The sequence below is a fragment of the Lucilia sericata genome, unplaced genomic scaffold, assembly GCF_015586225.1.
Source record: "Lucilia sericata isolate MDLA Ls3-8-SP2 unplaced genomic scaffold, ASM1558622v1 Contig000013F_arrow, whole genome shotgun sequence".
Taxonomy (NCBI): Eukaryota; Metazoa; Arthropoda; class Insecta; order Diptera; family Calliphoridae; genus Lucilia; species Lucilia sericata.
This window is the reverse complement of record NW_023994052.1, coordinates 284,819-308,651: the sequence shown is the minus strand read 5'-3', so window position 1 is coordinate 308,651 and position 23,833 is coordinate 284,819. Positions and strand designations below refer to the sequence as shown.

The window sequence follows — 23,833 nt, the reverse complement described above, 5'->3', positions numbered from 1 at the left end:
TAAACCGAATAATTTATCTCAATTAACCGATTACTTTCTATTTAACAGTAAAATTGTCTTACGTTGGTCTTCAATTTGTTATCAAACATACTAAAAATTATTCGATAACGAATAAAAAATCTTCAATTTAGAATAGAGAATAATTCGAATAATTTTTGTCGATTAATCGAATATTCAAATAATCCGATGTTGTCCTTATTAAAGTAAATTTTTACGACATAAGTATGTATCTTAAAAAAAGCACACCTATTTTTGTATACATGTATATATATAATATCTGTGAATTTCTTTGTGTAGATGTTGTTCTTGTAACAGTTTCTGTTGTATATTTGACACATATTTTCCAGGTTTACGTTATCGGTTCTAATTACATTACGTTAAAATGTAAATTGGTTGAACATATTCTTAGAATGGAGTGTGAAGCTATTTTTATATGTATATTCTTGTACTTTATATTGGAATTTGTTCATTCAGGGGGTATGTAAGAAGTCAAATTATAATTGTATATTTCTATTCAAGTAATTTTGTTGAAATAATGCGGCAAACATTAACAATTTAACAAATACTTAACAACTTTAAAGATGTTATGAAAATAATAATGTGGTCTAGTAAATGAATGAAATATTCAAATTTTATAATACTCCCAGGATAAGCTTTATGCTCGCTGAGAAAGAGAGAACCCAAAAAACAGAAATAATAAAATTAAATAAAATGAATTTGCACAAAAAAAAAAAAATAAACAGACTACAAACAGAATGAAAAAATATAAACATTTATTTGGCCAAAAGGACACACTTGGGTGCATTTATGGTAAAATGATGGCAAATGTAAAATAACATTTTATTTTGGCAGCCAAAATTCCAACAAAACTTCTAAAACATAATTTTATTTCTACTGTTGAGCTACAACATAATCAGGACATACAGCTAGCTATACTGCTCACACACTACCAGAGCAAGGAGTTCGACTCTATAACTGCTGAGAGAGTGTGTAGGCATAGAAAAGCTTTTTCTTTATGTTTATGCTCTTAAAATTCGAATGTTAAACATTTGCTCTTATATATGTATTTTGTACTTTGCAACTACTACTAGCATCCTTGCCGTAAGGATAAGCAAATAATGTGCGTGCGTGTCCTTATTAAAATTGTAACGTTTGTCAGTTCAACGCTAGTCGGTGCAGTAGTAAGTAATGTCCGTTTCCTACCAGCGATTTATTACTGTGCGCTCGTTTCAACACATGAAAGCTAAACGAAAATTTATAATAACAAACAATTCGTCGTCTTTAATGTCGTAATTATCGTCAACGTATCGTTACTGTGTCAGTTTAACATACAATTGGATAAAAAATCTAAATCAAACAAAAACGAAAAAAGTGAAATGAAATAAACCCACATTTTAAACACTGCACATTTGGTGTTGGCCATGTCCTTTAAATAAATTATTTCAATTTAGTGTGTTCTAGCACCTGCTTCTCATACCAGTGATAGAATAAGTGTATTGCAGACTACACACATTCATATGGATGTATGTACGTATATAAATGTGAGTGTTGCTGTGTATTGCCGCCAATTTAAAGCGTCAACATAATAAATAAATTAAATATGAAAATTAAACAAAAAAATAATAAAAGTAAATTAAATAAGGTCAAGTGGATTATTAAATAGATGTTGTTTATTTTGTGTTTCTACTGTTGCATTTATTACATCCGCTTCCGGTTGTTGGCTTAATCTCCTCCTCCATTTATTACTACAGAATTTACAAGTACAAAGGAGAAAATTAATAAGATATATTTAATTAATAAAATACAAAATTCATATCATACTTCATTCAGATTACAATAATTTACTGTGTTTGCTTTAGAAATATGCACAACATAGGAATGTTTAATAATTGGCTATTTAATTTTGTGAGTGTGCTTGTGAATTTTTGCAATTATGATTTTTCATAAAAAACTAAATGTCCACAAATTAAAAAAAAAAAAAAAAATGAGGAAATTAATAATAAAAAATCCTCCTGTTTAAATATTATGCCAAATATAATGTGTGTATTGTCGTCTATGAGAATAAAAAAATAATTATGAAGTCAATTTATTACAATAAAAAGCCCGGCCAGTAAAATTATAAATGTAAAAATATTCCAATTATTATAAAATGTGCCAATATATAATTAATAAAAAAAGCAAAATTAATTATTATAGAATTAAAATACATATCATTGCATAGCAGATTCCAAACAGAGAATTGTGAAAATAATAAAACATGTGGATTAAGTGTATAATGATTGAAAATTTATTTTTCATTTTAAATGAATTTTAATGTAATTAATTAAAACAAATCCAACTCCTTAACTAATTGTTTAAAAATATTTTTTCCATATTTTTAATAAATATAAAACAATTTACATTAATGGTCAATGTGCAGAGTTTATAAAATGATGAAATCAAATGTTTAAAAAAAAAAGAAAAAGTAAATATATGTTTATCATTTCGCATAAAAAAACCTAAAATTAATGGGATTAATTAAAACATCCATTTAATGTGAAATCATTAACAATAAAATCAATATTCTTTTATATCTATTAATTAATTATGTACCATGGAATACTTAAATAAATGTTTAATCGCAACAGGAATCTCTTGATTCAAATTTTTTTTTCATTTGTGTGAATTAAAAATGAAAACTAGTGAATTATTACTCAGTATTAATGGTTCGCGTGGTAAATGTTTATGTATGTATAAATTATTACAATTCTGGATTAATCTCAAATTGGAATTAATTTTTATTGAGTGTATATAAATAACAATACTCTAAATAATAAAATTTTTGGGAGGATTCCTTCTTATAATATATGTATTTCCTCCATATGATTCTCCTCCATATGATTTTTCTTGCAGTTTTGTGTGTGAAAATAGCATAGTGTGTTAAACTTATGATCATCGATTAGTTAAAAGTAACATAATACTATTAATAACTTATTTTCTTTAAGAATGAAGATAAAGTGTATTAAGGTAGGTCTACTATATATGGACTTAGATCATTAGATATGCAAATATCGGCTTGTGTCAATAAGTCAAATTTTATCCCAATAGCTTTATTATTCAATGAAATATTTTCGTTTAAGTAATTTTCTGAAGTGGTGATTCATATATAGACAAAACATATTTGTGTAGAATTTTATCAAAATAGCTTTATTTGACAATGAAATTCGGAAGTGGACCTTATATGGGAGCTATGAAAAATTGTGGACCGATACAGATCTACGTTGGTAGTATGATTTCTGTTCATATTATATTTACATGTACAGTCTTGTGTTGCTACCGATATATGTATATGAGGAAGTTATTAACTTTAAGCTAAAAACATTGGATCAATTGTTACGATTTTGAATATACTTGATCTTTGGCAGAAAAAAACTGTGTGTAACAAAATTCATAGAAATATCTTTGGTACTTTCTGAGAAAACTGCTTAAGAATTGGGAAAAAACTTAATTGTTTTCGAGGTAGTCTGAAATTCTTACTCAAACCTTTTTAAGCCAATTTTGCTGATTTTCAATACAAAACTGCTTAGGACAATAACAAATATTTTTGTGAATTTGGTTGATTCCATTTACTTAGTTTAAACATGAGCTTATTTTACACAGACAGACCGACAGACAGACGGACCTAGCTTAATAGACTCAGAATTTCACAAGGACCCTGAATTTATATACTTTGTTGGATCTAAGATGAATATTTCTTGGTGTTACACATGGAATGGCGAACTTATATATATCCTCTATGACCACTGATGATGGTGGAGGGTATACAAATACTGTAAAATGTTTTAACGATCGGTCCATAATTGGTCCCAGCTCCCATACAAGGTCCCCTTCAGAAAATCACTTAAATGCACATTTTCAAATATTTTCACGACCGGTCCATAATATGGGTCCGATTGGTCCCATACAAGGCCAGTAATATAAAAATAGAATATAGCACTCTAACTTGTTGTTAAAACATTTTTTATGAATGAAAAATTTATCTAAATTATGAAATATCTCCTAGTAGATAATGGATACTGGAGGGCACACGGTCTTCAATAATTTAAGTCTTGTTAATAAACTTTTATTTAAAATTTGACGTGAACTAACTATAATCTATATTATTTCATACAATTGAAAAAAAATGTTTCTGAAATCTTTTTAGAAACATTTAACATGTTTTTAAACAATACAAACAGAGTACTAATTCAGCGACATTATTCCATACAATTTTCCTTAAATTGTTTTTGTATGTAAATAGTTTTTTAAAATTTCACGTGAAATTTTGAACAGAGTACCTAGCTTAATGCTAAAATTTGAAATTATTTATTAAATATGAACTGATTTTCTCGAAGAGGGCTTTTAAGATGAGTAGGGTCAATTATATATCGATCATCATAAAATTTGTTATATAAGATTACGGACCGATTTCCATAAAATGTGGTAGAGTGATTTCGGTTCTCATTTAACTTGTTTATGTCGAATTTCATCGCTATACCGACATTTGAAAGACATATATGAGCATATGAGGGTCAATTGTGAACCGATCCTGATACGAATAAGAAAAGAGATTTTGGATTTACTTACTTATGTTGAATTTCCTTGCTATACTGACAGTTTTAATCCAGCAATGAGCGTTATTTTCTAAAAGGGACCTTATAAGGGGGATTAGGTCAATTATCTTCCTAAAATTTGGTAGAGAGACTCGGTATTTATGAAACTTGTTTATGTATAATTTCAGCACTATAGTTTTTGATGGTGGGTGTAAAACTGGAAAATTAATACTCTAATATAGATATGTATGTATGTATGTACAAAGTGGAAATTACTGATGTTGGAAACAATAAAGAAATAGCAATCTGAAGTTCTTCGGGCAATTTTTCCTAAGACCAGTTAGTTAGTTTGAAATGAGGACGTATATACATCAAAGCCGAAGAAATACACATAGGCCTCTATTGGGACTGTTGTGCGCTCCTTAACCAATGCCTCAGGTGGGAATCGAACCCACCACCTCCAGTCTACCAGACTAGAACACTAACCACTAACCTACCGGAGGCCACACTAACCTACCGGAGGCCACCTAACCTACCGGAGACCTAAGACCAATTTGAAAAAAACCCTTTATGACCAAAATGTTCAACTTTGACCCACTCTTACTCCGGCAGTTTTTGACCGCTAGAACTGAAAAGAGTGTCTGGCCTACTATCCAATAGTACTTACCTTGGTGCAAATTTCATCATCGGAAGGCATTTTAAAAGTTGGGTTACTTGACACGAAATTTTCCATATGTATTATTGACAATTTTCGGAAATTAACCATTGGTATTAAAGCCATTTATATTGAAATTTCTTTTCCTTTTTCAAATTTTTTATTAAAAGGAAACATAATGAAAACATTTAATTTATTTTTAATATTCCTATTAAAAGTAGACAAATGTATATAAATTAATTCTGAACCGCTTTCTGGGGATTGAGTGACAGTTTAAAAGGATATTACCATAAATGTTATGGAAAAATTTCACAGAATCGATTAATTGTTTGGTGATAAAATACAATAAATATAAGACACAAATTACGAGTAAAAACCCTTTTTTATCTTAAATGATTATCATTATGAAATAAGTTTAGCCCAAAAGTATTTATCACGTAGCATTATCCTTTTGCTACCGAAAACAAGTGAAGATTTTTAAAATTCATAAATAGCAAAAATAGATAGTACACATACAAGATAAATATATAATCGGATATTAAAACCCTTGCATGACTTCAAAAGGTTTTTGACCCAAATAAATTTTATTTAAAACAATAGATATCTCCCACCCACTGTTACCAAATAGAGGTCAACACAAATCACTTTCAAATGCGATTAAGTTTAATTTTGTTTGAGATTTCCACATCTACTAAATATTAGTTTTTTTTATCAAGAACAAAAAAATTAGCATAAATAAAAACTAAAACTTTTAAAATAAAGACACACACATTTTCTAACTAACCAACATTAATGTGAGGGATGATCAGGGATTTACTTGTGAAAATTTCACAAAAAAAAGTTTAGGAAATTATTATTTGGTTTCATAAATCCAAAGGGGATACCAAGGATAAAAGCCACTACTTAAATGAAAAACAATAAAAACTTACCAGGGCAGAAAATATATTAAATTAGAAATTGAAACGAAAGCGTAACACAAAAAATGATTTTACAATCACTAAAAATAGATTGAGTTTAGGAAAATTATGGCAATAGATTTGATTACCCAAAAACACACACAACAATATGATATTGAAAGTAAAAAATGTACACTTAAGTATGTTTAGAATTCATACGGAAAATGATTTTTTTAATTCAAATCTATTTATTTTTTATCTTAAATTTTTACTAATAATATAACATAAGGATGTAATTAGAATTCATTATGTTATTATACTTCAATTACTTCGAGTAGGAAATAGACCAACTCACTCCGTATGGAACGAAAAATCATGCTCAAAATTTACCTTGACGATGATTCCCAAAATATTTTGAGCCTTTTGATGGCTGAAACAATTTAAAAAGGCAATTTTTAAAGTAATTTGTTTCTCATTTTATTACTTTTTCAAAACCCATACCCACACAGAAAAAATTATCGGTAGTTTATTTTCAATTAACATGTTTTCCTCTTTCTTTAACTTTTATTTAAATAATTTTTTAATTGTCATAATTATCTCATTGTTTTGATCCTAAGTATACAAATTTGATTAAACTTTTAATTGAATCAATTAATTTATTAATTGGCTGAAAAAGTTTTTCCAGCCTACTTTTTTATTTTGGTTTTTTATTTTGATATTTTATTTAAATAATTTCATTATTTATAACGGAAAATAATTCCCAAATAGTCAATAATATTTTAGGCATAAGAAGTTGAAGTTTCATAAATATTTTAAAATTTATAAATCACTTTATTTGCTCAAATGTGACAATAAAGAGATATTTTTGAGAGTGCTTTACGCATTGTAAAAGGTAAAGGAATCCTTTAATGTTGTAAGCATTCAATTAATGATAAATTAATTAAAACACATTTTCAGTTTTTTCTGTGCATAAAGGATATTATGCGTTTGTTCTTATGATTGTAAATACCAAATCCAAGTGACTCAGAATCGGGATAATTTCACAAAACTGTAAAAATCTAAAAATTTATTTTTTTTGTATATTTGATAAGAAAACATTTGAAACATATTAAAAATAATTTCTTCTTAAATTACATCGTAGCCCCCGAGAACACTGCAATTCTGAGTATATCTGATAAGTTAAAAAATTAACGTTTTTACACAGAAAAAGTTATTGTCAATTTATTTTCAATCAGCTTGTTTTCTTCATTCTTTAATTATACCCTACACCACTTTAGTGGAGTTTGTGCTGATGTTTGTAACGATATATAATACTGGTCCTATACCCACCTTTAAGTATACAAATCTGACCGTCCGTCTATGTAAACATTGTAATCAAACTACAGGTCGCAATTTTGAAGATAATTAAATGAAATTTGGTATATAATCTTCTATTGAACCAGGGACCAAGCCTATTGAAAATGGTCAACATCGGTCCATTATTTCACCTAGCCCCCATAAAACTGTACCCCTGAATAGGGCTTGTAAACGTTGTAATCAAACTACAGGTTGCAATTTTGATGATAATTCAATGAAATTTGGCACATGATCTTCTATGGCACCGGAGACAAAGCCTATTGAAAATGGATAACATCGGTCTATTATTTCACCTAGCCGCCATACAACTGAACACCTGAAAATGGCTTGTAAACTTTGTAATCAAACTACAGGTTGCAATTTTGAAGATAATTCAATTAAATTTGGCACATGATCTTCTATGGTACCGGAGACAAAGCCTATTAAAAATGGTTAATATCGGTCCATTATTTCACCTAGCCCCCATACAACTGAACACCTGAATATGGCTTGTAAACCTTGTAATCAAACTACAGGTCGCAATTTCGAAGATAATTTCACCTAGCCCCTAACCCGACGAATAGGGCTTTTAAATTCATAATTGTTTAATATACTCGTATCTCAACAAAAAGCTGTAAAACCAAGTGCTATACTAGCCTTGATGACTCTCATGAATTTTATAATTATAGGGTCTCATTTGACCATAGCACCTATACAAAGCCCCCTTCAAAATTTGACTTAAATGTCCACAATTTTATTCAACAATAAATGGCTTAAGTATATCTGAGGCAAGGTACAATTCAACTACAATGCTTTATTATGAAAACAAAATCACATTTCATTTTTGTAACAGGTGTAGGGTATTATATGGTCGGCCTGGCCCGACTATAATTTCTTACTTGTTTAACAATAAATTGTTTAAATATATCGGAAGCTAAATCACATTTTACACTCATAACTGTACCCCGTTTCTGTGTTTTGCACATCGAGAAAAATTGTCGGAAAATTTGTGATCATCCTGTATAAAACAGGGCGAACACAAAACAATTTAAATATTTGTTTTTAAATTTTAAGGCGTACATTTTGAAAATAAACTGAATAATAATCCCGTTAAGAACTGAAAGACTATCATATTTTTCTCGATTCGAGAAAAATACAGAAACGAAGGACTGGTGTAAGTTATTATATGGTCAGAACCAAAATAGATAAAAAATTTTGATATATAAAAAATTTTAATAATGATATGAAAGTACGTTTTTTTCGTAATTCTTAAGCAGTTTTCTCAGAATCTACAAAAGATAATTCGACGAATTTTGTCACAAGTCATTATTTTACCCAGGGATCAATTATATTAAAAATCATAACAATCGATCCAAAATTTCCCATTGCCCCCATACAAAGGTACATATTTCCGGAAATGGATTTATCGTTAATAACTTCCTCAAATATATCGGTATCAACTCAAAATTTTGCACATATAAAATATAATATGAACAGAAATCATACCACTAATGTAGATTGTTATCGGTCCACAATTGGTCATGGCTCCCATATAAGGCCCACTTCCGAAAATCACTTAAAAGCGTATATACGTTTTGTGTATGTATTAATCACTTTACGAAATTTTTTCCGAATCGGTCCATAATTGGTCATAGCTCCCATAAAAGGTCCACTTCCGAAAATCACTTAATCGCTCATATTTCATTAACTAATAAAGCAATCGGGGTAAAATTCGACATGAATATGTTTTGTGTACACATAAATCATTCAGCGATTTTTTCCGAAGCAGTTCACAATTGGTCATAGTTCCCATAAGAGGCCCTCTTCGGAAAATCACTTAAACGCGCATATTTCATTGATTAATCGTTATCTATCGTTATAAAATTCGACATGAATATGTTTTGTGTATGTATCAATCACTCTACGAATTTTTTCGGGATAGGCCCGTAATTGGTCATAGCTCCCATATAGGCCCTCTTCGGAAAATTACTTAAACGCGCATTTTTCATTGATAAATTAAGCTATCGAGATAAAATTCGACATGAATATGTTTTGTGTATGTATCAATCAATCTACGATTTTTTCCGGGATAGGGCCGTAATTGGTCATAGCTCCCATATAAGGTCAACTTCCGAAAATCACTTAAACGCACATATTTCATTAACTAATAAAGCTATCTGGATAAAATTCAACGTGAATATGTTTATGCGAAATTTTTGCCGAATCCGGTATACGGAATTTTTTCCAGATCGGTCCATAATTAGTCATAGCTCCCATATAAGGTTCACTTCTGAAAGTCACTTAAGGTGGTAGTACACAACACGCGTTGAGGCGGCAACGCGTTTTACGCTTTTCAAAATTTTCGCGCTTTATAAGCTGCAAGATACACACCACGTTTTTTGATCCTTCTTTTAATGTTTTTTAACGCTATTACTGTTTAAAATAGTAAAATTTTAAGTTTTTGTTGAAATTTTTAATATTTTTCTTTGTTGGTGAAATTTCATTGTTGGTGAGATTTATTTCATATTAGTATATTTTTATTCTATTCAAAATAAAATACAACCCTGATCAGCTGCCGACGCTTCAAAAGTTGAAAGTTGCTGAACTTTTCGCGACAGACGCGTTACTAACTATAGTGTGTAACTTCTTAAAAGAACGCGTTGCGGCGTACAACGCGTGTTGTGTACTTCCACCTTTAATACCACATAATTCTTTATTAAATGATTATATCCGGATAAAATTCAACATGAGCATGTTCTTTGTATATAAATATAAATAATTTTGCTTAAATGTTTTCTAATTGGTCCATTATAAGTTGTGGCTCCATTTAAGGAAAAAAACATCGTTTCAAAAAATACTAAAACGAATATATTTCATTAAAAATATCGACGTCGGATTAAAACTTGACAGAAATATGGCAAATAGTCAGGTTCGGTTATTTGGGGGTAGGTGAAATAATAGTTTCATATAAACCATTTTAAATAGGGTTCGTTCTTGGGGTAAAAGAGCAGTGATCTTTAATATATTAAAGATTTACATAGACGGACAGAGCCTATTGGTATGCTTTACGGTGGGTATTCTGCCAATATGTTCATTTATTTTAAACATCAGCACAAATTCATAATATACTCACCACTATAGGGCAATTCCAAAATAAATCGACCAAAAAACGCTGTTTTAAATTTTTGTCTCCTTCGATTTTTTTTCAAATCGGGAGCATATATTCTACTCCTGAATGCGGTTTCTATGGCGTATAAATTGGATCCTTAACTCATTCAGTTCATTTTTTATGGGTCTTTAAAGTAGGGCATCTCGGGTATTTTTGTTCAAAATAGAAATGTTGATGACTGAATAACTTTGGAACCAGTTATCCGATTTTAACAAATAATGCTTCGTTCGACAGGTATTCGATTACTCGTTTTTGGCATTTCATTAAAATTACATGAAGTCCTGGCGCAAGGACCATATAGTGGAAAATGTCCTTCATCCTTGAATATCATAAAAAAGGATATTTTGTTTTTCTTAATTTTTTAATGACAAATAGGCAAAATTATTCTTATTGCTGTGTAAAAATTTTATAATGGGTTCTCAAGGGGCTTGGAAGTTATAGGAGTTTTTATTTAGCTATATTTACAATTTCCATAGTAAATGAGTGCTTTTTATACATTTTAACGCATTTATAGTCTAGTAAATTGAGGTTTAAATGCCGAATAAAGTAAAAATTACCACAGACCATCAAATTAATGTTATAAATATGATGGTGAATAATATATGAAATCATGTCTTATATAATAGAAATATTGGAGGTCATAGGTCAAAATAATAAATTTTTTGAAATATCTCCTTTTTCATACATCCTACGGATTTAGGATTTGTAGAAAATCAAATTTACGGCATTTTGGTTTTAGACAATTTTTCCCTATTATCAGCAGTTTTGGAGTTATAGTCATTTTTTGTCCATTTAAGATATGGTTTTCTAACCTCAATATATTTTGAACTACAAACGTAATTGTGATAACTTTATGTACAGCCAATTGTAATAACAACATGTCAATATTTAATTTTTCCCTATTATCAGCAGTTTTGGAGTTATAGTCATTTATTGTTCATTTAAGATATGGTTTTCTAACCTCAATATATTTTGAACTACAAACGTAATTGTGATAATTGTTCGTTTAGCCTTTAATAAGGAACACATATAATTATTTAATTATACTTCTCGCGCCAGAGTTGCTCTCTGACCCATAGTGCTATCTCTTGTAATGTAAATTTTAAAATTAGTTTAGAAGCTGTAATGATGAATCGAAGTTAAACTTGGTACGCATAACTCGTCTGGTTAAAGAATCAGCGTCGCCGATTTTAACAAATATCTGTTCATATATACATACAACATGAAAGTTTTTTCACAGTATTATATATTGCATTTCATTATGCAGTTTATATTGCATTTCACTATGCAGTTTATTCCGTATGTATTTTACAATATGAAAACTTGCTCCGATATCAATAAATTTTGGTAGGTTTAAAGCTTTTATCAGTTATATTATATCCACTAAGTTTCATTAATTTCGATTTGTTATTATAGCCTCTAATTTAATTTAAAAATTTACATTACAAGAGATCGCACTATGGGTCAGAGAGGCGCGAAAAGTATAATTAAATAATGACATGTTGTTATTACTATTGGCTGTATATAAAAATATCACAATTACGTTTGTAGTTCAAAATATATTGAGGTTAGAAAACCATATCTTAAATGGACAAAAAATGACTATAACTCCAAAACTGCTGATAACAGGGAAAAATTGTCTGAAACAAAAATGCAAATTTGATTTTCTACAAATTTTGTAATGACTCATAAATCCGTAGGATGTATGAAAAAGGAGATATTTCATAAAATTGATTATTTTGACCTATGACCTCCAATATTTCTATTATATAAGACATGATTTCATATATTATTCACCATCATATTTATAACATTAATTTGATGGTCTGTGGTAATTTTACTTTATTCGGCATTAAAACCTCAATTTACTAGACTATAAATGTGTTAAAATGTATAAAAAGCACTCATTTACTATGGAAATTGTAAATGTAGCTAAATAAAAACTCCTATAACATCCAAACCCCTTGAGATCCCATTATAAAATTTTTACACAGCAATAAGAATAATTTTGCCTATTTGTCATTAAAAAATTAAGAAAAACAAAATATCCTTTTTTATGATATTCAAGGATAAAGGACATTTTCCACTATATGGTCCTTGCGCCAGGACTTCATGTAATTTTAATGAAATGTTAAAAACGAGTAATTCAAGACCTGTCGAACGAAGCATCATTTGTTAAAATCAGATAACTGGTTATAAAGTTATTCAGTCATCAACATTTCTAATTTTGCACAAAAATACCCGAGATGCCCTACTTTAGAGGCCCATAAAATATGAACCGAATGATGTAAGGATCACGCCATAGAAACCGCAATTAAGAGTAGAATGTATGTTTCGAGTTATAACTAAATCGAAAGGGATGAAAATTTGAAGTGGTCGAAATGTCTGTAGAATTACCCTATAGTGGTGTAGGTATTATTCCGATAAAAATATTTCAGTCTTGAACATAATATACATTAGAATCCTGTAACTTTACCACTTTTTATTTAATTTTCATAGCCTTTTTACGTGTATATAACTATAAATATCTTAAAAATAATACGAATACGTATTTAAATGGCGGATATATTCGTAAAATTTAATAATTTGTTCTAGGCGAGAATTCCCGGAATCCCGGGAAATTTCAAAATGAATCCCGTTTTCCCGGGAAATGAATAAAAGAAAAACACTAATGTACATTTATATGTAATTCAAACTAAATATGTATATTTCATGTTCAAACTCTGCATGTTGACCATACATGGGTACTTCATTATTAATTCAATACATTAAGCATTCAGTAAATTTTTACTGGTTTTTACTGATAAAAATGTCAGAATTCAGTGAATGCTGAAACGATTTTCAGAACATAATTGGTAAAACTTTACTGAATACTGGAAATTTGTCAGCAACCATTTAACATTTATTTTTATTGAAATTTTACAGGTACTGAAAAGTGCACACCTATGATATTGACCAATATTTCTTTTACTAAATTAAAAAAAACGCAATTAGTAACAATTAAATGAGTGTTTAAAAATTAACCAAGTTTTACAATTTAATTTAACCCTTTTTCAGGGAAACTGATGAGCTTGCCGACCGTGGAAAAGAAAAATAAAAACAAAATAGTATATAAATAAACAAAAATAAAGTTAATTAAAACATTATAAAACTCCATGAAAAAATAAAAAATAACTTGATATTTATTACTCGTTTAAATTGATGGTGTGATATTTCAAGCGAAGATTATTTTTTGTGTTTTTAATTTTAATTAAAAGGTATTTGAAAAATGTTACCAAACAAAAAGGATGAAATTACACAAGAATCTTTAAAAAGTGTTAAGGCAACATAATAAATAATTTTTAAACAAAAAAAAAAAAAAGAGAAACGAAAAAAAAAACAAATAAACGACATAAATGAAGATGAAATTAAATTAAAACAAAAATAAAAACAACGCAAAATGCCTTTAAAAAAAGAAAACAATTTCAAGGATATAAATACAACAACAAGAAAGAGACAACAGCCGAAAAAACAATCCAGGCAGCAGTATAAACTACAAAAAACGACCTCATCAAATGTACAGCAGTCTACTTGAATTGTGATTTGTGACAGTAATGAAACTTTTTATATACTATTTCAAATAGAACAATAAAACCGAAACAAAATTATCGGATGGAATCAAATAAATATTTAAAAAAAATTTCAAAAATAAAACAAATCCTAAAAAAGTGAATACAATAATAAAAAGGAGAAAAACTAAACAAAAAAATTCAAAGAATTCGTTAAACATCTTCTATATATTGCCATTCAAAGTCAAAGTCAGTGTTGTGAAAAACATCTAAATACTTATTTTTCATCAAAATAATTCTTTCTCGTGTTGCCTCGAAATCCTTAAATATAAAACAAAATCGGGTAAAACATAAGAAGGAGAAAAAAGTGAAGAAAAAAAATAACTAAAACGTAACAAGCTAAATCCTTTTATACTTTAAACAACGATACACAACGGAGTTCCTTCACCCGTAAATTCCTTTTCTGTTCACAATGTTTTTTCTTCAGCCTCCTCCTATGTTGAGGCAATTGTCGGTAGAATATGGATGTTTGCTGGTTTTGATTTTCGCTCAATTCTGGGTTCATGTTTTCTGTGGCGAGAAATTGGGTAAGTAAGTAAACAAGCAAAAGCTTAAAAAAGAAATACACTTACAAAAGTTTACATTCAGCCGCAGAAATAAAAAAATAATTTAAATAGACTTACGTACGCACACACAAATACTGAAAAAAACTTATACTTCAACTTAGGCTGATCCCAAAAACATTTACCGAAGTTTCTAACTAAATTACATGTCCCACCTCTAGGCGTTGATAAAAGGATTAAAATTACTCTTTCAAACATTTTTTTTTCGATTATTCCCTTATTCATTTCAAGGAATCACAAAATCTAGTAAATCATATACGATTTTTTTCAAAAAAAAAAAAAAAATGTTTTTGAATCCTCATATAAAAAGGGAAGTGTTATTGAGTGACTGGTTCATCATCACACAGCTAAAGTTAGTTTATAAAATTTTGACATTTAATATGTTTTTGACTATATACTTGTGTATGTATTTAGATCCTCCAATGTATTTAGATCCTTTTTCGAATATTTAGTGATAAAAAAAATATTTTACATAATAAAATAACGAAAGTTAAAATTAAACTATATCTTCATAAACTCCGGAAAAGAGCAGATAGGTGAAGACGTACATTACCCTTTATGTATTCTAAACTAATATATAATCAATCTTACCCTTTATATCTTCTAAACTAATATATAATCAAATATTTGAACTTGCAAATTTGTAGTATTTAGGTTAAAAAGTGAAAAAAAATTGTTTGTTCACTGAGTATATATAATATTTTTCAATGTTCAGAAACTCAGTTTCCTGCACGTAATTCATAAGAATTTTCCAATCAGTATTAGTCAGGAATGTTATTTCCGGAATAACATTACTTCCAAGATACTTGGATCTAACTTCGACGAATGCTTGACAGTGGCAAAGAAAGTGCTCCAGAGTTTCACTGTCCTCTCCACATGCTCTACATTAGTCACATCACACAGGATTACGAGATGTGCTGGTAATCCTGTGTGTCGACTCAGAATACGTACCAACATACAAACTTCAGACTTGCTCATTTTGAGGAGATTTCTCGTCTTGTTCTCATCAGGGTCACCCTATAGGATCTTTGCGGTTCTACCGACCGTTTCATTACATTTTATGAGGATCGGTCCGCCTTTTGGGATTCTCTCACCCATATTTTTAGTTCAGCTTTTGTTGCGTCGAATTATTTTGCGTTCGTCAGGTTAACTACCTCGAGCTCCCTTCCCTTTAAAGCTATTTCATTCGCCCTTTCGTTGCCGACTACTCTCGAGTGTCCTGGTACCCATATGATATAAACCTTACCTCTGGGAGATTATTAAGTTAAAGCTTTCTTACAATCCAATACGGTCTTAGATTTAATTCTATCGCCTGATATCGCCCTAATTGCCTTCTGGCTGTCGGTAAATATATTAAGCGCTGTGGCGTTTCAAAGTTTCTGTGTCTGGTATGCGATCAGACACGTCCGATGATTGTGTATAACCTTCCAATGTGTCCAGTATACATTGATGACGTGTCCTATAACCGCTTTTGGCCAGTTCGTCTAAAGTAAAGAGACGTTCGGCTGTAAGCGCCGCCTCATATCTTAAATATGTTTCAATGGGTGGAATATCTAGCAACGTTCAACCTTTGGTTGAAGTAGTACACATAGCACCACTTATACCCAAGCAGCATGTACGCTGAACTTCCTGTAGTAGTTTGATATTACACGTTTTGTCCAAAGCAGTCCACCAGATTATTGAAGCATAAGCTAGAATTGGTCTAATTACACTTTTATAAAGCCAATTTGTCATAGTAGGACTAAGACCCCATTTCATGCCTATAGTTCTCCTACATATCGCCCAGCACCGATGTGCCTTGTTGATCCTATCCTCTATGTGATGTCTCCATTTTAATTTCCGGTCGAGAATTACACATAAGTAGTTAACTTTGCCTGTCACCGGTATCTTCTTGCCCAGGAAGCAAGGTTCAGTATACGTAGAAAACCGTGAAAAAACAGATTTCTGTCTTCGCTGGGTTAACATTCAGACCTCTTGGCTGAGCCCAGCTCATGGCCGTATTCAGAGCCTTCTCAGTTCTTCTACACAAGTAATTTGGATCCTGCATAGCAGACAGGTCTAAGTCCTTTCTCGGTTAGGGTCCTTAGGAGGCTATTAATCGTGGTAACCCAGAGTAAAGGTGAAAAAATGCCACCCTGTGGTATACCGCGAAATACTTTTTTCCTAATAGTAATATCGTACATTTCGCAGCTTATCCATCTGTTCCTTAGCATGTAGTTGATCCAGTTACGGAGCACCCGGTCAAAATAAAACTGGTCTAGGGATAAGAGTATCAGTGTGCACGTTATTGAAAGCACCTTCGACGTCAATGCATACCGACAGTGTATATAGTTTGCTATCGAAGGATTCACTTTTTTTGGTAGAGTGACGAAGAATTACATATGTTATAAAATAGTTCGTTTCATACGAAAAACGGGGGATTGTATTTGCTTGCAATTATTAGATTATGGTTCAAGCCAATTTAAATAGCCGTTTAAAAAGACAAAAAGGCTCTTGGAAACTGCTAATTCTTTTTACCATGCCCTTTTTTTGGCAATTGAACAAAGACCGTATGGTTTTTTCTAAGTGACATGTGTGCATTAACATAAATATATAAACATAAACTTGAGCTTTTAAGTGAAAAGTGGGCCGTCCTAATGTTCAATTGTATTGAAGGCTATTACTTGTCTAAGATATCCTTTAGTTCTACAGCAAATTGTATACATTTACGCATTTATGTTTACATGTGTGTACGTTCATATGTAGTTACACAAGCATTTATTTGTACTTCCATGTTTGTGTAAAATATTTGTTTGAATGGTTGTAAAGATGTTTAAAATAAATGGGATGATGTCTAATGAATCGAGACAATATGACATTGAATTTATAGATTGAGCTAAAATATTTTTTATTGTAAGCTATTCTGAACTATTCAGAAATTAAAATTTTATAACAAAACATATCTATCTGGTTATGGTATTAAGAAATAAATGCCATATTTGCTACTCTGCCAAAAATACGAAGTATTATAAGTGAATATGTATATATTTTACATTAAAGAGATTTTAAATTAGCATACGTTTGCGGTATGCTCTTATGACAATTTAAAAGCACTTTACTTTAAGACAGATATTGAATTAAAAACATTTTTTTGTATTATGATCATTTAGTAGCAATTGAGCAATATAAATGGCCTGATGTCAAAATCTAATATTCCAAATTCTGGATCCTACTACATGGCATCATTGTCGATATCATTACAGTTTATACATACATCTGGAAAAAATCAACCATTTGACACTCTTGATTTGTCTTTATATTTCTAGTGTTGTTTTCTCCATTATTGGCGATGTAAAACGTTTCAACTTGCCACACTATCTTACAGTGTGAAAATAAATCAGAAAAAACTAATATACATCTAAAACAATATAAAATATTATTTATATTTCTCGCTTGGGGGACTTTCCTCTGAAACATATTACTTTATTTAGTTTCATTGTCATTGTGTCTATCTATGGAATATATAGTATTTAAAGAACAAAATTGTTTTTTGGTTTCCTTCTATTGAGTTCAGTTCATTGCTTATTTAGTTATCGAAAATGGTCGGAAGTATGGTTGATAATCGTAAATGTATATGATTGTCTATTTACTTTTAATTTATTTAATAGTCCTGTCAATACCCAATACATATTGCCAATATTATTGTATGTTTGTTCAAAATTACCAAATATTATTTCTATGTTTTTGTTATTTTTTGTTATTGTTATATTTAATAAAAATAACAAAGTCATTCATTGCTTTCATTTCTCAGTACAGTTGTGAATTGCAAAATAGTTCTATCTTAGTTGAAAGTATTAAGAAAAACAAAATGTTTAAGGTTAATTTATATATCTATATTCGCATAATATCGAAAATTGCTCTCAATTGTACAAATTTTTGGTTATAACAATTAAGTAGTTTAGTTTTTGTCGAAGAGTACTTTTAAATGACTTTTAAAAATAGAGTCAACTTAAAGTGCCAAATCATTGGTTTCAACACCAAAAAACATATTTAGTTCTATTATTGCGTTTAAAACTAAAGTGAAATATAAAATATTTCGTTTTTGGTTCAAAATCCTGTTAATTTTCTACATAACCTTGGAAGTGTGTTTGTGTGTAGCAATTTAATGGCTTTGTTTAATACTTAAATTCCATTATTATACCCTCCACCACCATCAGTGGTGATAGAGGGTATATATAACTTTGTCATTCCGTGTGTAACACCAAGAAATATTCATCTGAGACCCAACAAAGTATATATATTCTTGGACCTTATGAAATTCTGAGTCGATTTAGCTATGTCCGTCTGTCCGTCCGTCCGTCCGTCCGTCCGTCTGTCTGTCTGTCTGTCTGTCTGTCTGTATAAAACATTCTCACGTTAACACGAAGCAACAAAAATTAACGAAAATCACCCAAAATATTTATTATTGTCCTAGGCAGTTTGGTATTGAAAATGAGCAAAATCGGTTCACTCCGGGAAAAGTTATGAATCAAAATTTGAAACAACCTCGAAAAAAATAAGCATTTTTTACACATTCTGATGTAATTTTCTCGAAAACTGTGAATGATAATTCCATGAAAATCAGCATACATTCGTTTCTATACAAGAGCTTGATTCCCGCTGAAAATTGCCTGAATCGGTCCACAATTTCATATACCTCCCATACAAAAGTACATATTCCCGGAAAATGGGTTTTTATACCCTCCACCACCATCAGTGGTGATAGAGGGTATATATAACTTTGTCATTCCGTGTGTAACACCAAGAAATATTCATCTGAGACCCAACAAAGTATATATATTCTTGGACCTTATGAAATTCTGAGTCGATTTAGCTATGTCCGTCTGTCCGTCCGTCCGTCCGTCCCTCTGTCTGTCTGTATAAAACATTCTCACGTTAACACGAAGCAACAAAAATTAACGAAAATCACCCAAAATATTTATTATTGTCCTAGGCAGTTTGGTATTGAAAATGAGCAAAATCGGTTCACTCCGGGAAAAGTTATGAATCAAAATTTGAAACAACCTCGAAAAAAATAAGCATTTTTTACACATTCTGATGTAATTTTCTCGAAAACTGTGAATGATAATTCCATGAAAATCAGCATACATTCGTTTCTATACAAGAGCTTGATTCCCGCTGAAAATTGCCTGAATCGGTCCACAATTTCATATACCTCCCATACAAAAGTACATATTCCCGGAAAATGGGTTTTTTATTAATAACTTCCGTCACAATGTCGAAATCTTTACAAAATTTTACAAATTAAAATCTTATGTCAATAGAAATCATTCAGAGAAAAATTTTCTGGATCGGTCCATAATTGGACATAGCTCCCATACAAGGTCCCCTCCCGAAAATAACTTAAACGCACATAATTCATTTCTAAATCAAGTTATCTATATAAAATTTGGTACAAGTATTGCCCTCACATACAGAAGTATTACTTTGACATTTTTTTTCCATCGGTCCATAATTGGTCATAGCTCCCATACAAGGTCCCCTCCCGAAAATCACTTAAACGCGCATAACTCATTACTAACATAATACATCCATATACAATTTGGTACAAGTATTACTCATGTGCACAGAAATATTATTGTGAATTTTTTTTCCGATCGGTCCATTATTGGTCATAGCTCCCATACAAGGTCCTATCCCTAAAATCACTTAAACGCGCATAACTCATTACAAAATTAAGATATCCATATAAAATTTGGTACATGTATTACTCTCACATACAGAAATATTACTGAGAAATTTTTTTTCTGATCGGTCCCATACACGGTCCCCTCCCGAAAATCACTTAAACGCACATAACTCATTAACAAATTAAGATATCTATATAAAATTTGGTACAGGTATTGCTCATATGCACAAAAATATTACATGAATTTTTTTTCCGATCGGTTTATAACTGGTCATAGCTCCCACTCAAGGTCCCCTCCCGAAAATCACTTAAACGTACATAACTCATTACTAAATTAAGATATCCACATAAAATTTGGTACAGGTATTGCTCACATATACAGATATATTACTGTGACATTTTTTTCCGAGGGGTTCATAATTGGTCATAGCTCCCATACAAGGTCCCTTCCAGAAAATCACTTAAACGCGCATAACTATTACTAAATTAAGATATCCATATAAAATTTGGTACAAGTATTGCTCAAATGCACAGAAATATTACTGTGGAATTTTTTTCCTATCGGTCCATCCTTGGTCATAGCTCCCATGCAAGGTTCCCTCCCGAAAATCACATAAACGCACATAACTCATTACAAAATATTGATATCCATACATTTAGCACAAATATTGCTCTTATATACATAAATTACACTATAAAATTGTTTTACGATCGGTCCATACTTGGTCATAGCTCTCATACTAGGCCCCCTCCAGAAAATTACTTAAATGTACAATATTAATTACCAAATAATGATATAGATACAGAATTTTGAAATTTTGTTTTTATATACACAAGGTCCTCTTTCGAAAATCTCTTAAATGCACATTACTCATTACCAAATAAAGCTATTGATATAAAAATTCTATTTCAAGATTTTTGCACGATCGGTTCATAACACACATTACTTATTACTAAATTACGATATAGATACAAAATTTTACTGAAATATAGCTTTCATTTCCAGAAGTTTTGCTTAAAGAATTTTTTACGATCGGTCTATAATTGGTCATATCTCCCATACTAGGTCCTGCCCCTAAAACCGTATTTAACTAGTTGCATTATCAATTTTTGTAGAACAAAATTATATATATGTATTTTGATAATCCTTAAATCTTTCACACACATGCATACATGCAAATTAATAAAAATCGCCAAGCGTTGGTAATGTTCAATAAATCTTGGAATTGTAATAGATTTGAGCTGTTTGAATCTACGGATTTTTCTATTTAAGATATGAGAAAACTTTTTTCTACAAATATTTGATCAATTAGAAAAGTATTAATATAAAAGCAGCTGGTGGAGGGTATTGAAGATTCGGCTCAGCCGAATATAGCACTCTAACTTGTTTTTTATTTTCTTGTTATTTTTCTAAAAACAAATAACCATAAGATTTCGACAACAAAGATACAGTAGCGTATACAATTATTTGCTGTGAAAAGAATGAGACTGGAGCTGTATTAAGCAAAAATCGTAATTGTTAAATTGGATTTGTTATATCCTATAGACATACTTACATATTTACATACATTAGGGTAGTATCTAATTAGTTTGAATTGTTGTAAATTATAAATCGGATTATGAGTACTTTAGATAAATGTGAAGGTTAACTCCAAGAAGCACAGATTTAATTTATTGTAAAGTATATTATAATTAAACAAGTTTATTATACCCTCCACCACCATCAGTGGTGATAGAGGGTATATATAACTTTGTCATTCCGTGTGTAACACCAAGAAATATTCATCTGAGACCCAACAAAGTATATATATTCTTGGACCTTATGAAATTCTGAGTCGATTTAGCTATGTCCGTCTGTCCGTCCGTCCGTCCGTCCGTCCGTCTGTCTGTCTGTCTGTATAAAACATTCTCACGTTAACACGAAGCAACAAAAATTAACGAAAATCACCCAAAATATTTATTATTGTCCTAGGCAGTTTGGTATTGAAAATGAGCAAAATCGGTTCACTCCGGGAAAAGTTATGAATCAAAATTTGAAACAACCTCGAAAAAAATAAGCATTTTTTACACATTCTGATGTAATTTTCTCGAAAACTGTGAATGATAATTCCATGAAAATCAGCATACTTTCGTTTCTATACAAGAGCTTGATTCCCGCTGAAAATTGCCTGAATCGGTCCACAATTTCATATACCTCCCATACAAAAGTACATATTCCCGGAAAATGGGTTTTTATACCCTCCACCACCATCAGTGGTGATAGAGGGTATATATAACTTTGTCATTCCGTGTGTAACACCAAGAAATATTCATCTGAGACCCAACACAATTTCATATACCTCCCATACAAAAGTACATATTCCCGGAAAATGGGTTTTTTATTAATAACTTCCGTCACAATGTCGAAATCTTTACAAAATTTTACAAATTAAAATCTTATGTCAATAGAAATCATTCAGAGAAAAATTTTCTGGATCGGTCCATAATTGGACATAGCTCCCATACAAGGTCCCCTCCCGAAAATAACTTAAACGCACATAATTCATTTCTAAATCAAGTTATCTATATAAAATTTGGTACAAGTATTGCCCTCACATACAGAAGTATTACTTTGACATTTTTTTTCCATCGGTCCATAATTGGTCATAGCTCCCATACAAGGTCCCCTCCCGAAAATCACTTAAACGCGCATAACTCATTACTAACATAATACATCCATATACAATTTGGTACAAGTATTACTCATGTGCACAGAAATATTATTGTGAATTTTTTTTCCGATCGGTCCATTATTGGTCATAGCTCCCATACAAGGTCCTATCCCTAAAATCACTTAAACGCGCATAACTCATTACAAAATTAAGATATCCATATAAAATTTGGTACATGTATTACTCTCACATACAGAAATATTACTGAGAAATTTTTTTTCTGATCGGTCCCATACACGGTCCCCTCCCGAAAATCACTTAAACGCACATAACTCATTAACAAATTAAGATATCTATATAAAATTTGGTACAGGTATTGCTCATATGCACAAAAATATTACATGAATTTTTTTTCCGATCGGTTTATAACTGGTCATAGCTCCCACTCAAGGTCCCCTCCCGAAAATCACTTAAACGTACATAACTCATTACTAAATTAAGATATCCACATAAAATTTGGTACAGGTATTGCTCACATATACAGATATATTACTGTGACATTTTTTTCCGAGGGGTTCATAATTGGTCATAGCTCCCATACAAGGTCCCTTCCAGAAAATCACTTAAACGCGCATAACTATTACTAAATTAAGATATCCATATAAAATTTGGTACAAGTATTGCTCAAATGCACAGAAATATTACTGTGGAATTTTT

General features: G+C 30.5%; 1 protein-coding gene across 2 annotated transcripts in view; it reads left to right on the top strand.

Moving 5' to 3' along the window:
- The first annotated feature begins 1,178 nt into the window (after positions 1-1,178).
- The window catches only part of LOC119604549, a 160,532-nt gene continuing 137,877 nt past the window's right edge, over positions 1,179-23,833 (top strand). The window contains exons 1-2 of one of the 2 annotated variants that reach the window (XM_037957239.1): positions 1,179-1,541; positions 13,684-14,761. In XM_037957239.1, the coding sequence (XP_037813167.1) occupies positions 14,647-14,761 (115 nt within the window). In that variant the 5' untranslated portion in view covers positions 1,179-1,541; positions 13,684-14,646. Of the gene's footprint in view, positions 1,542-13,551; positions 14,762-23,833 lie in introns of both variants that reach the window. The other variant, XM_037957249.1, reaches the window with a different exon arrangement.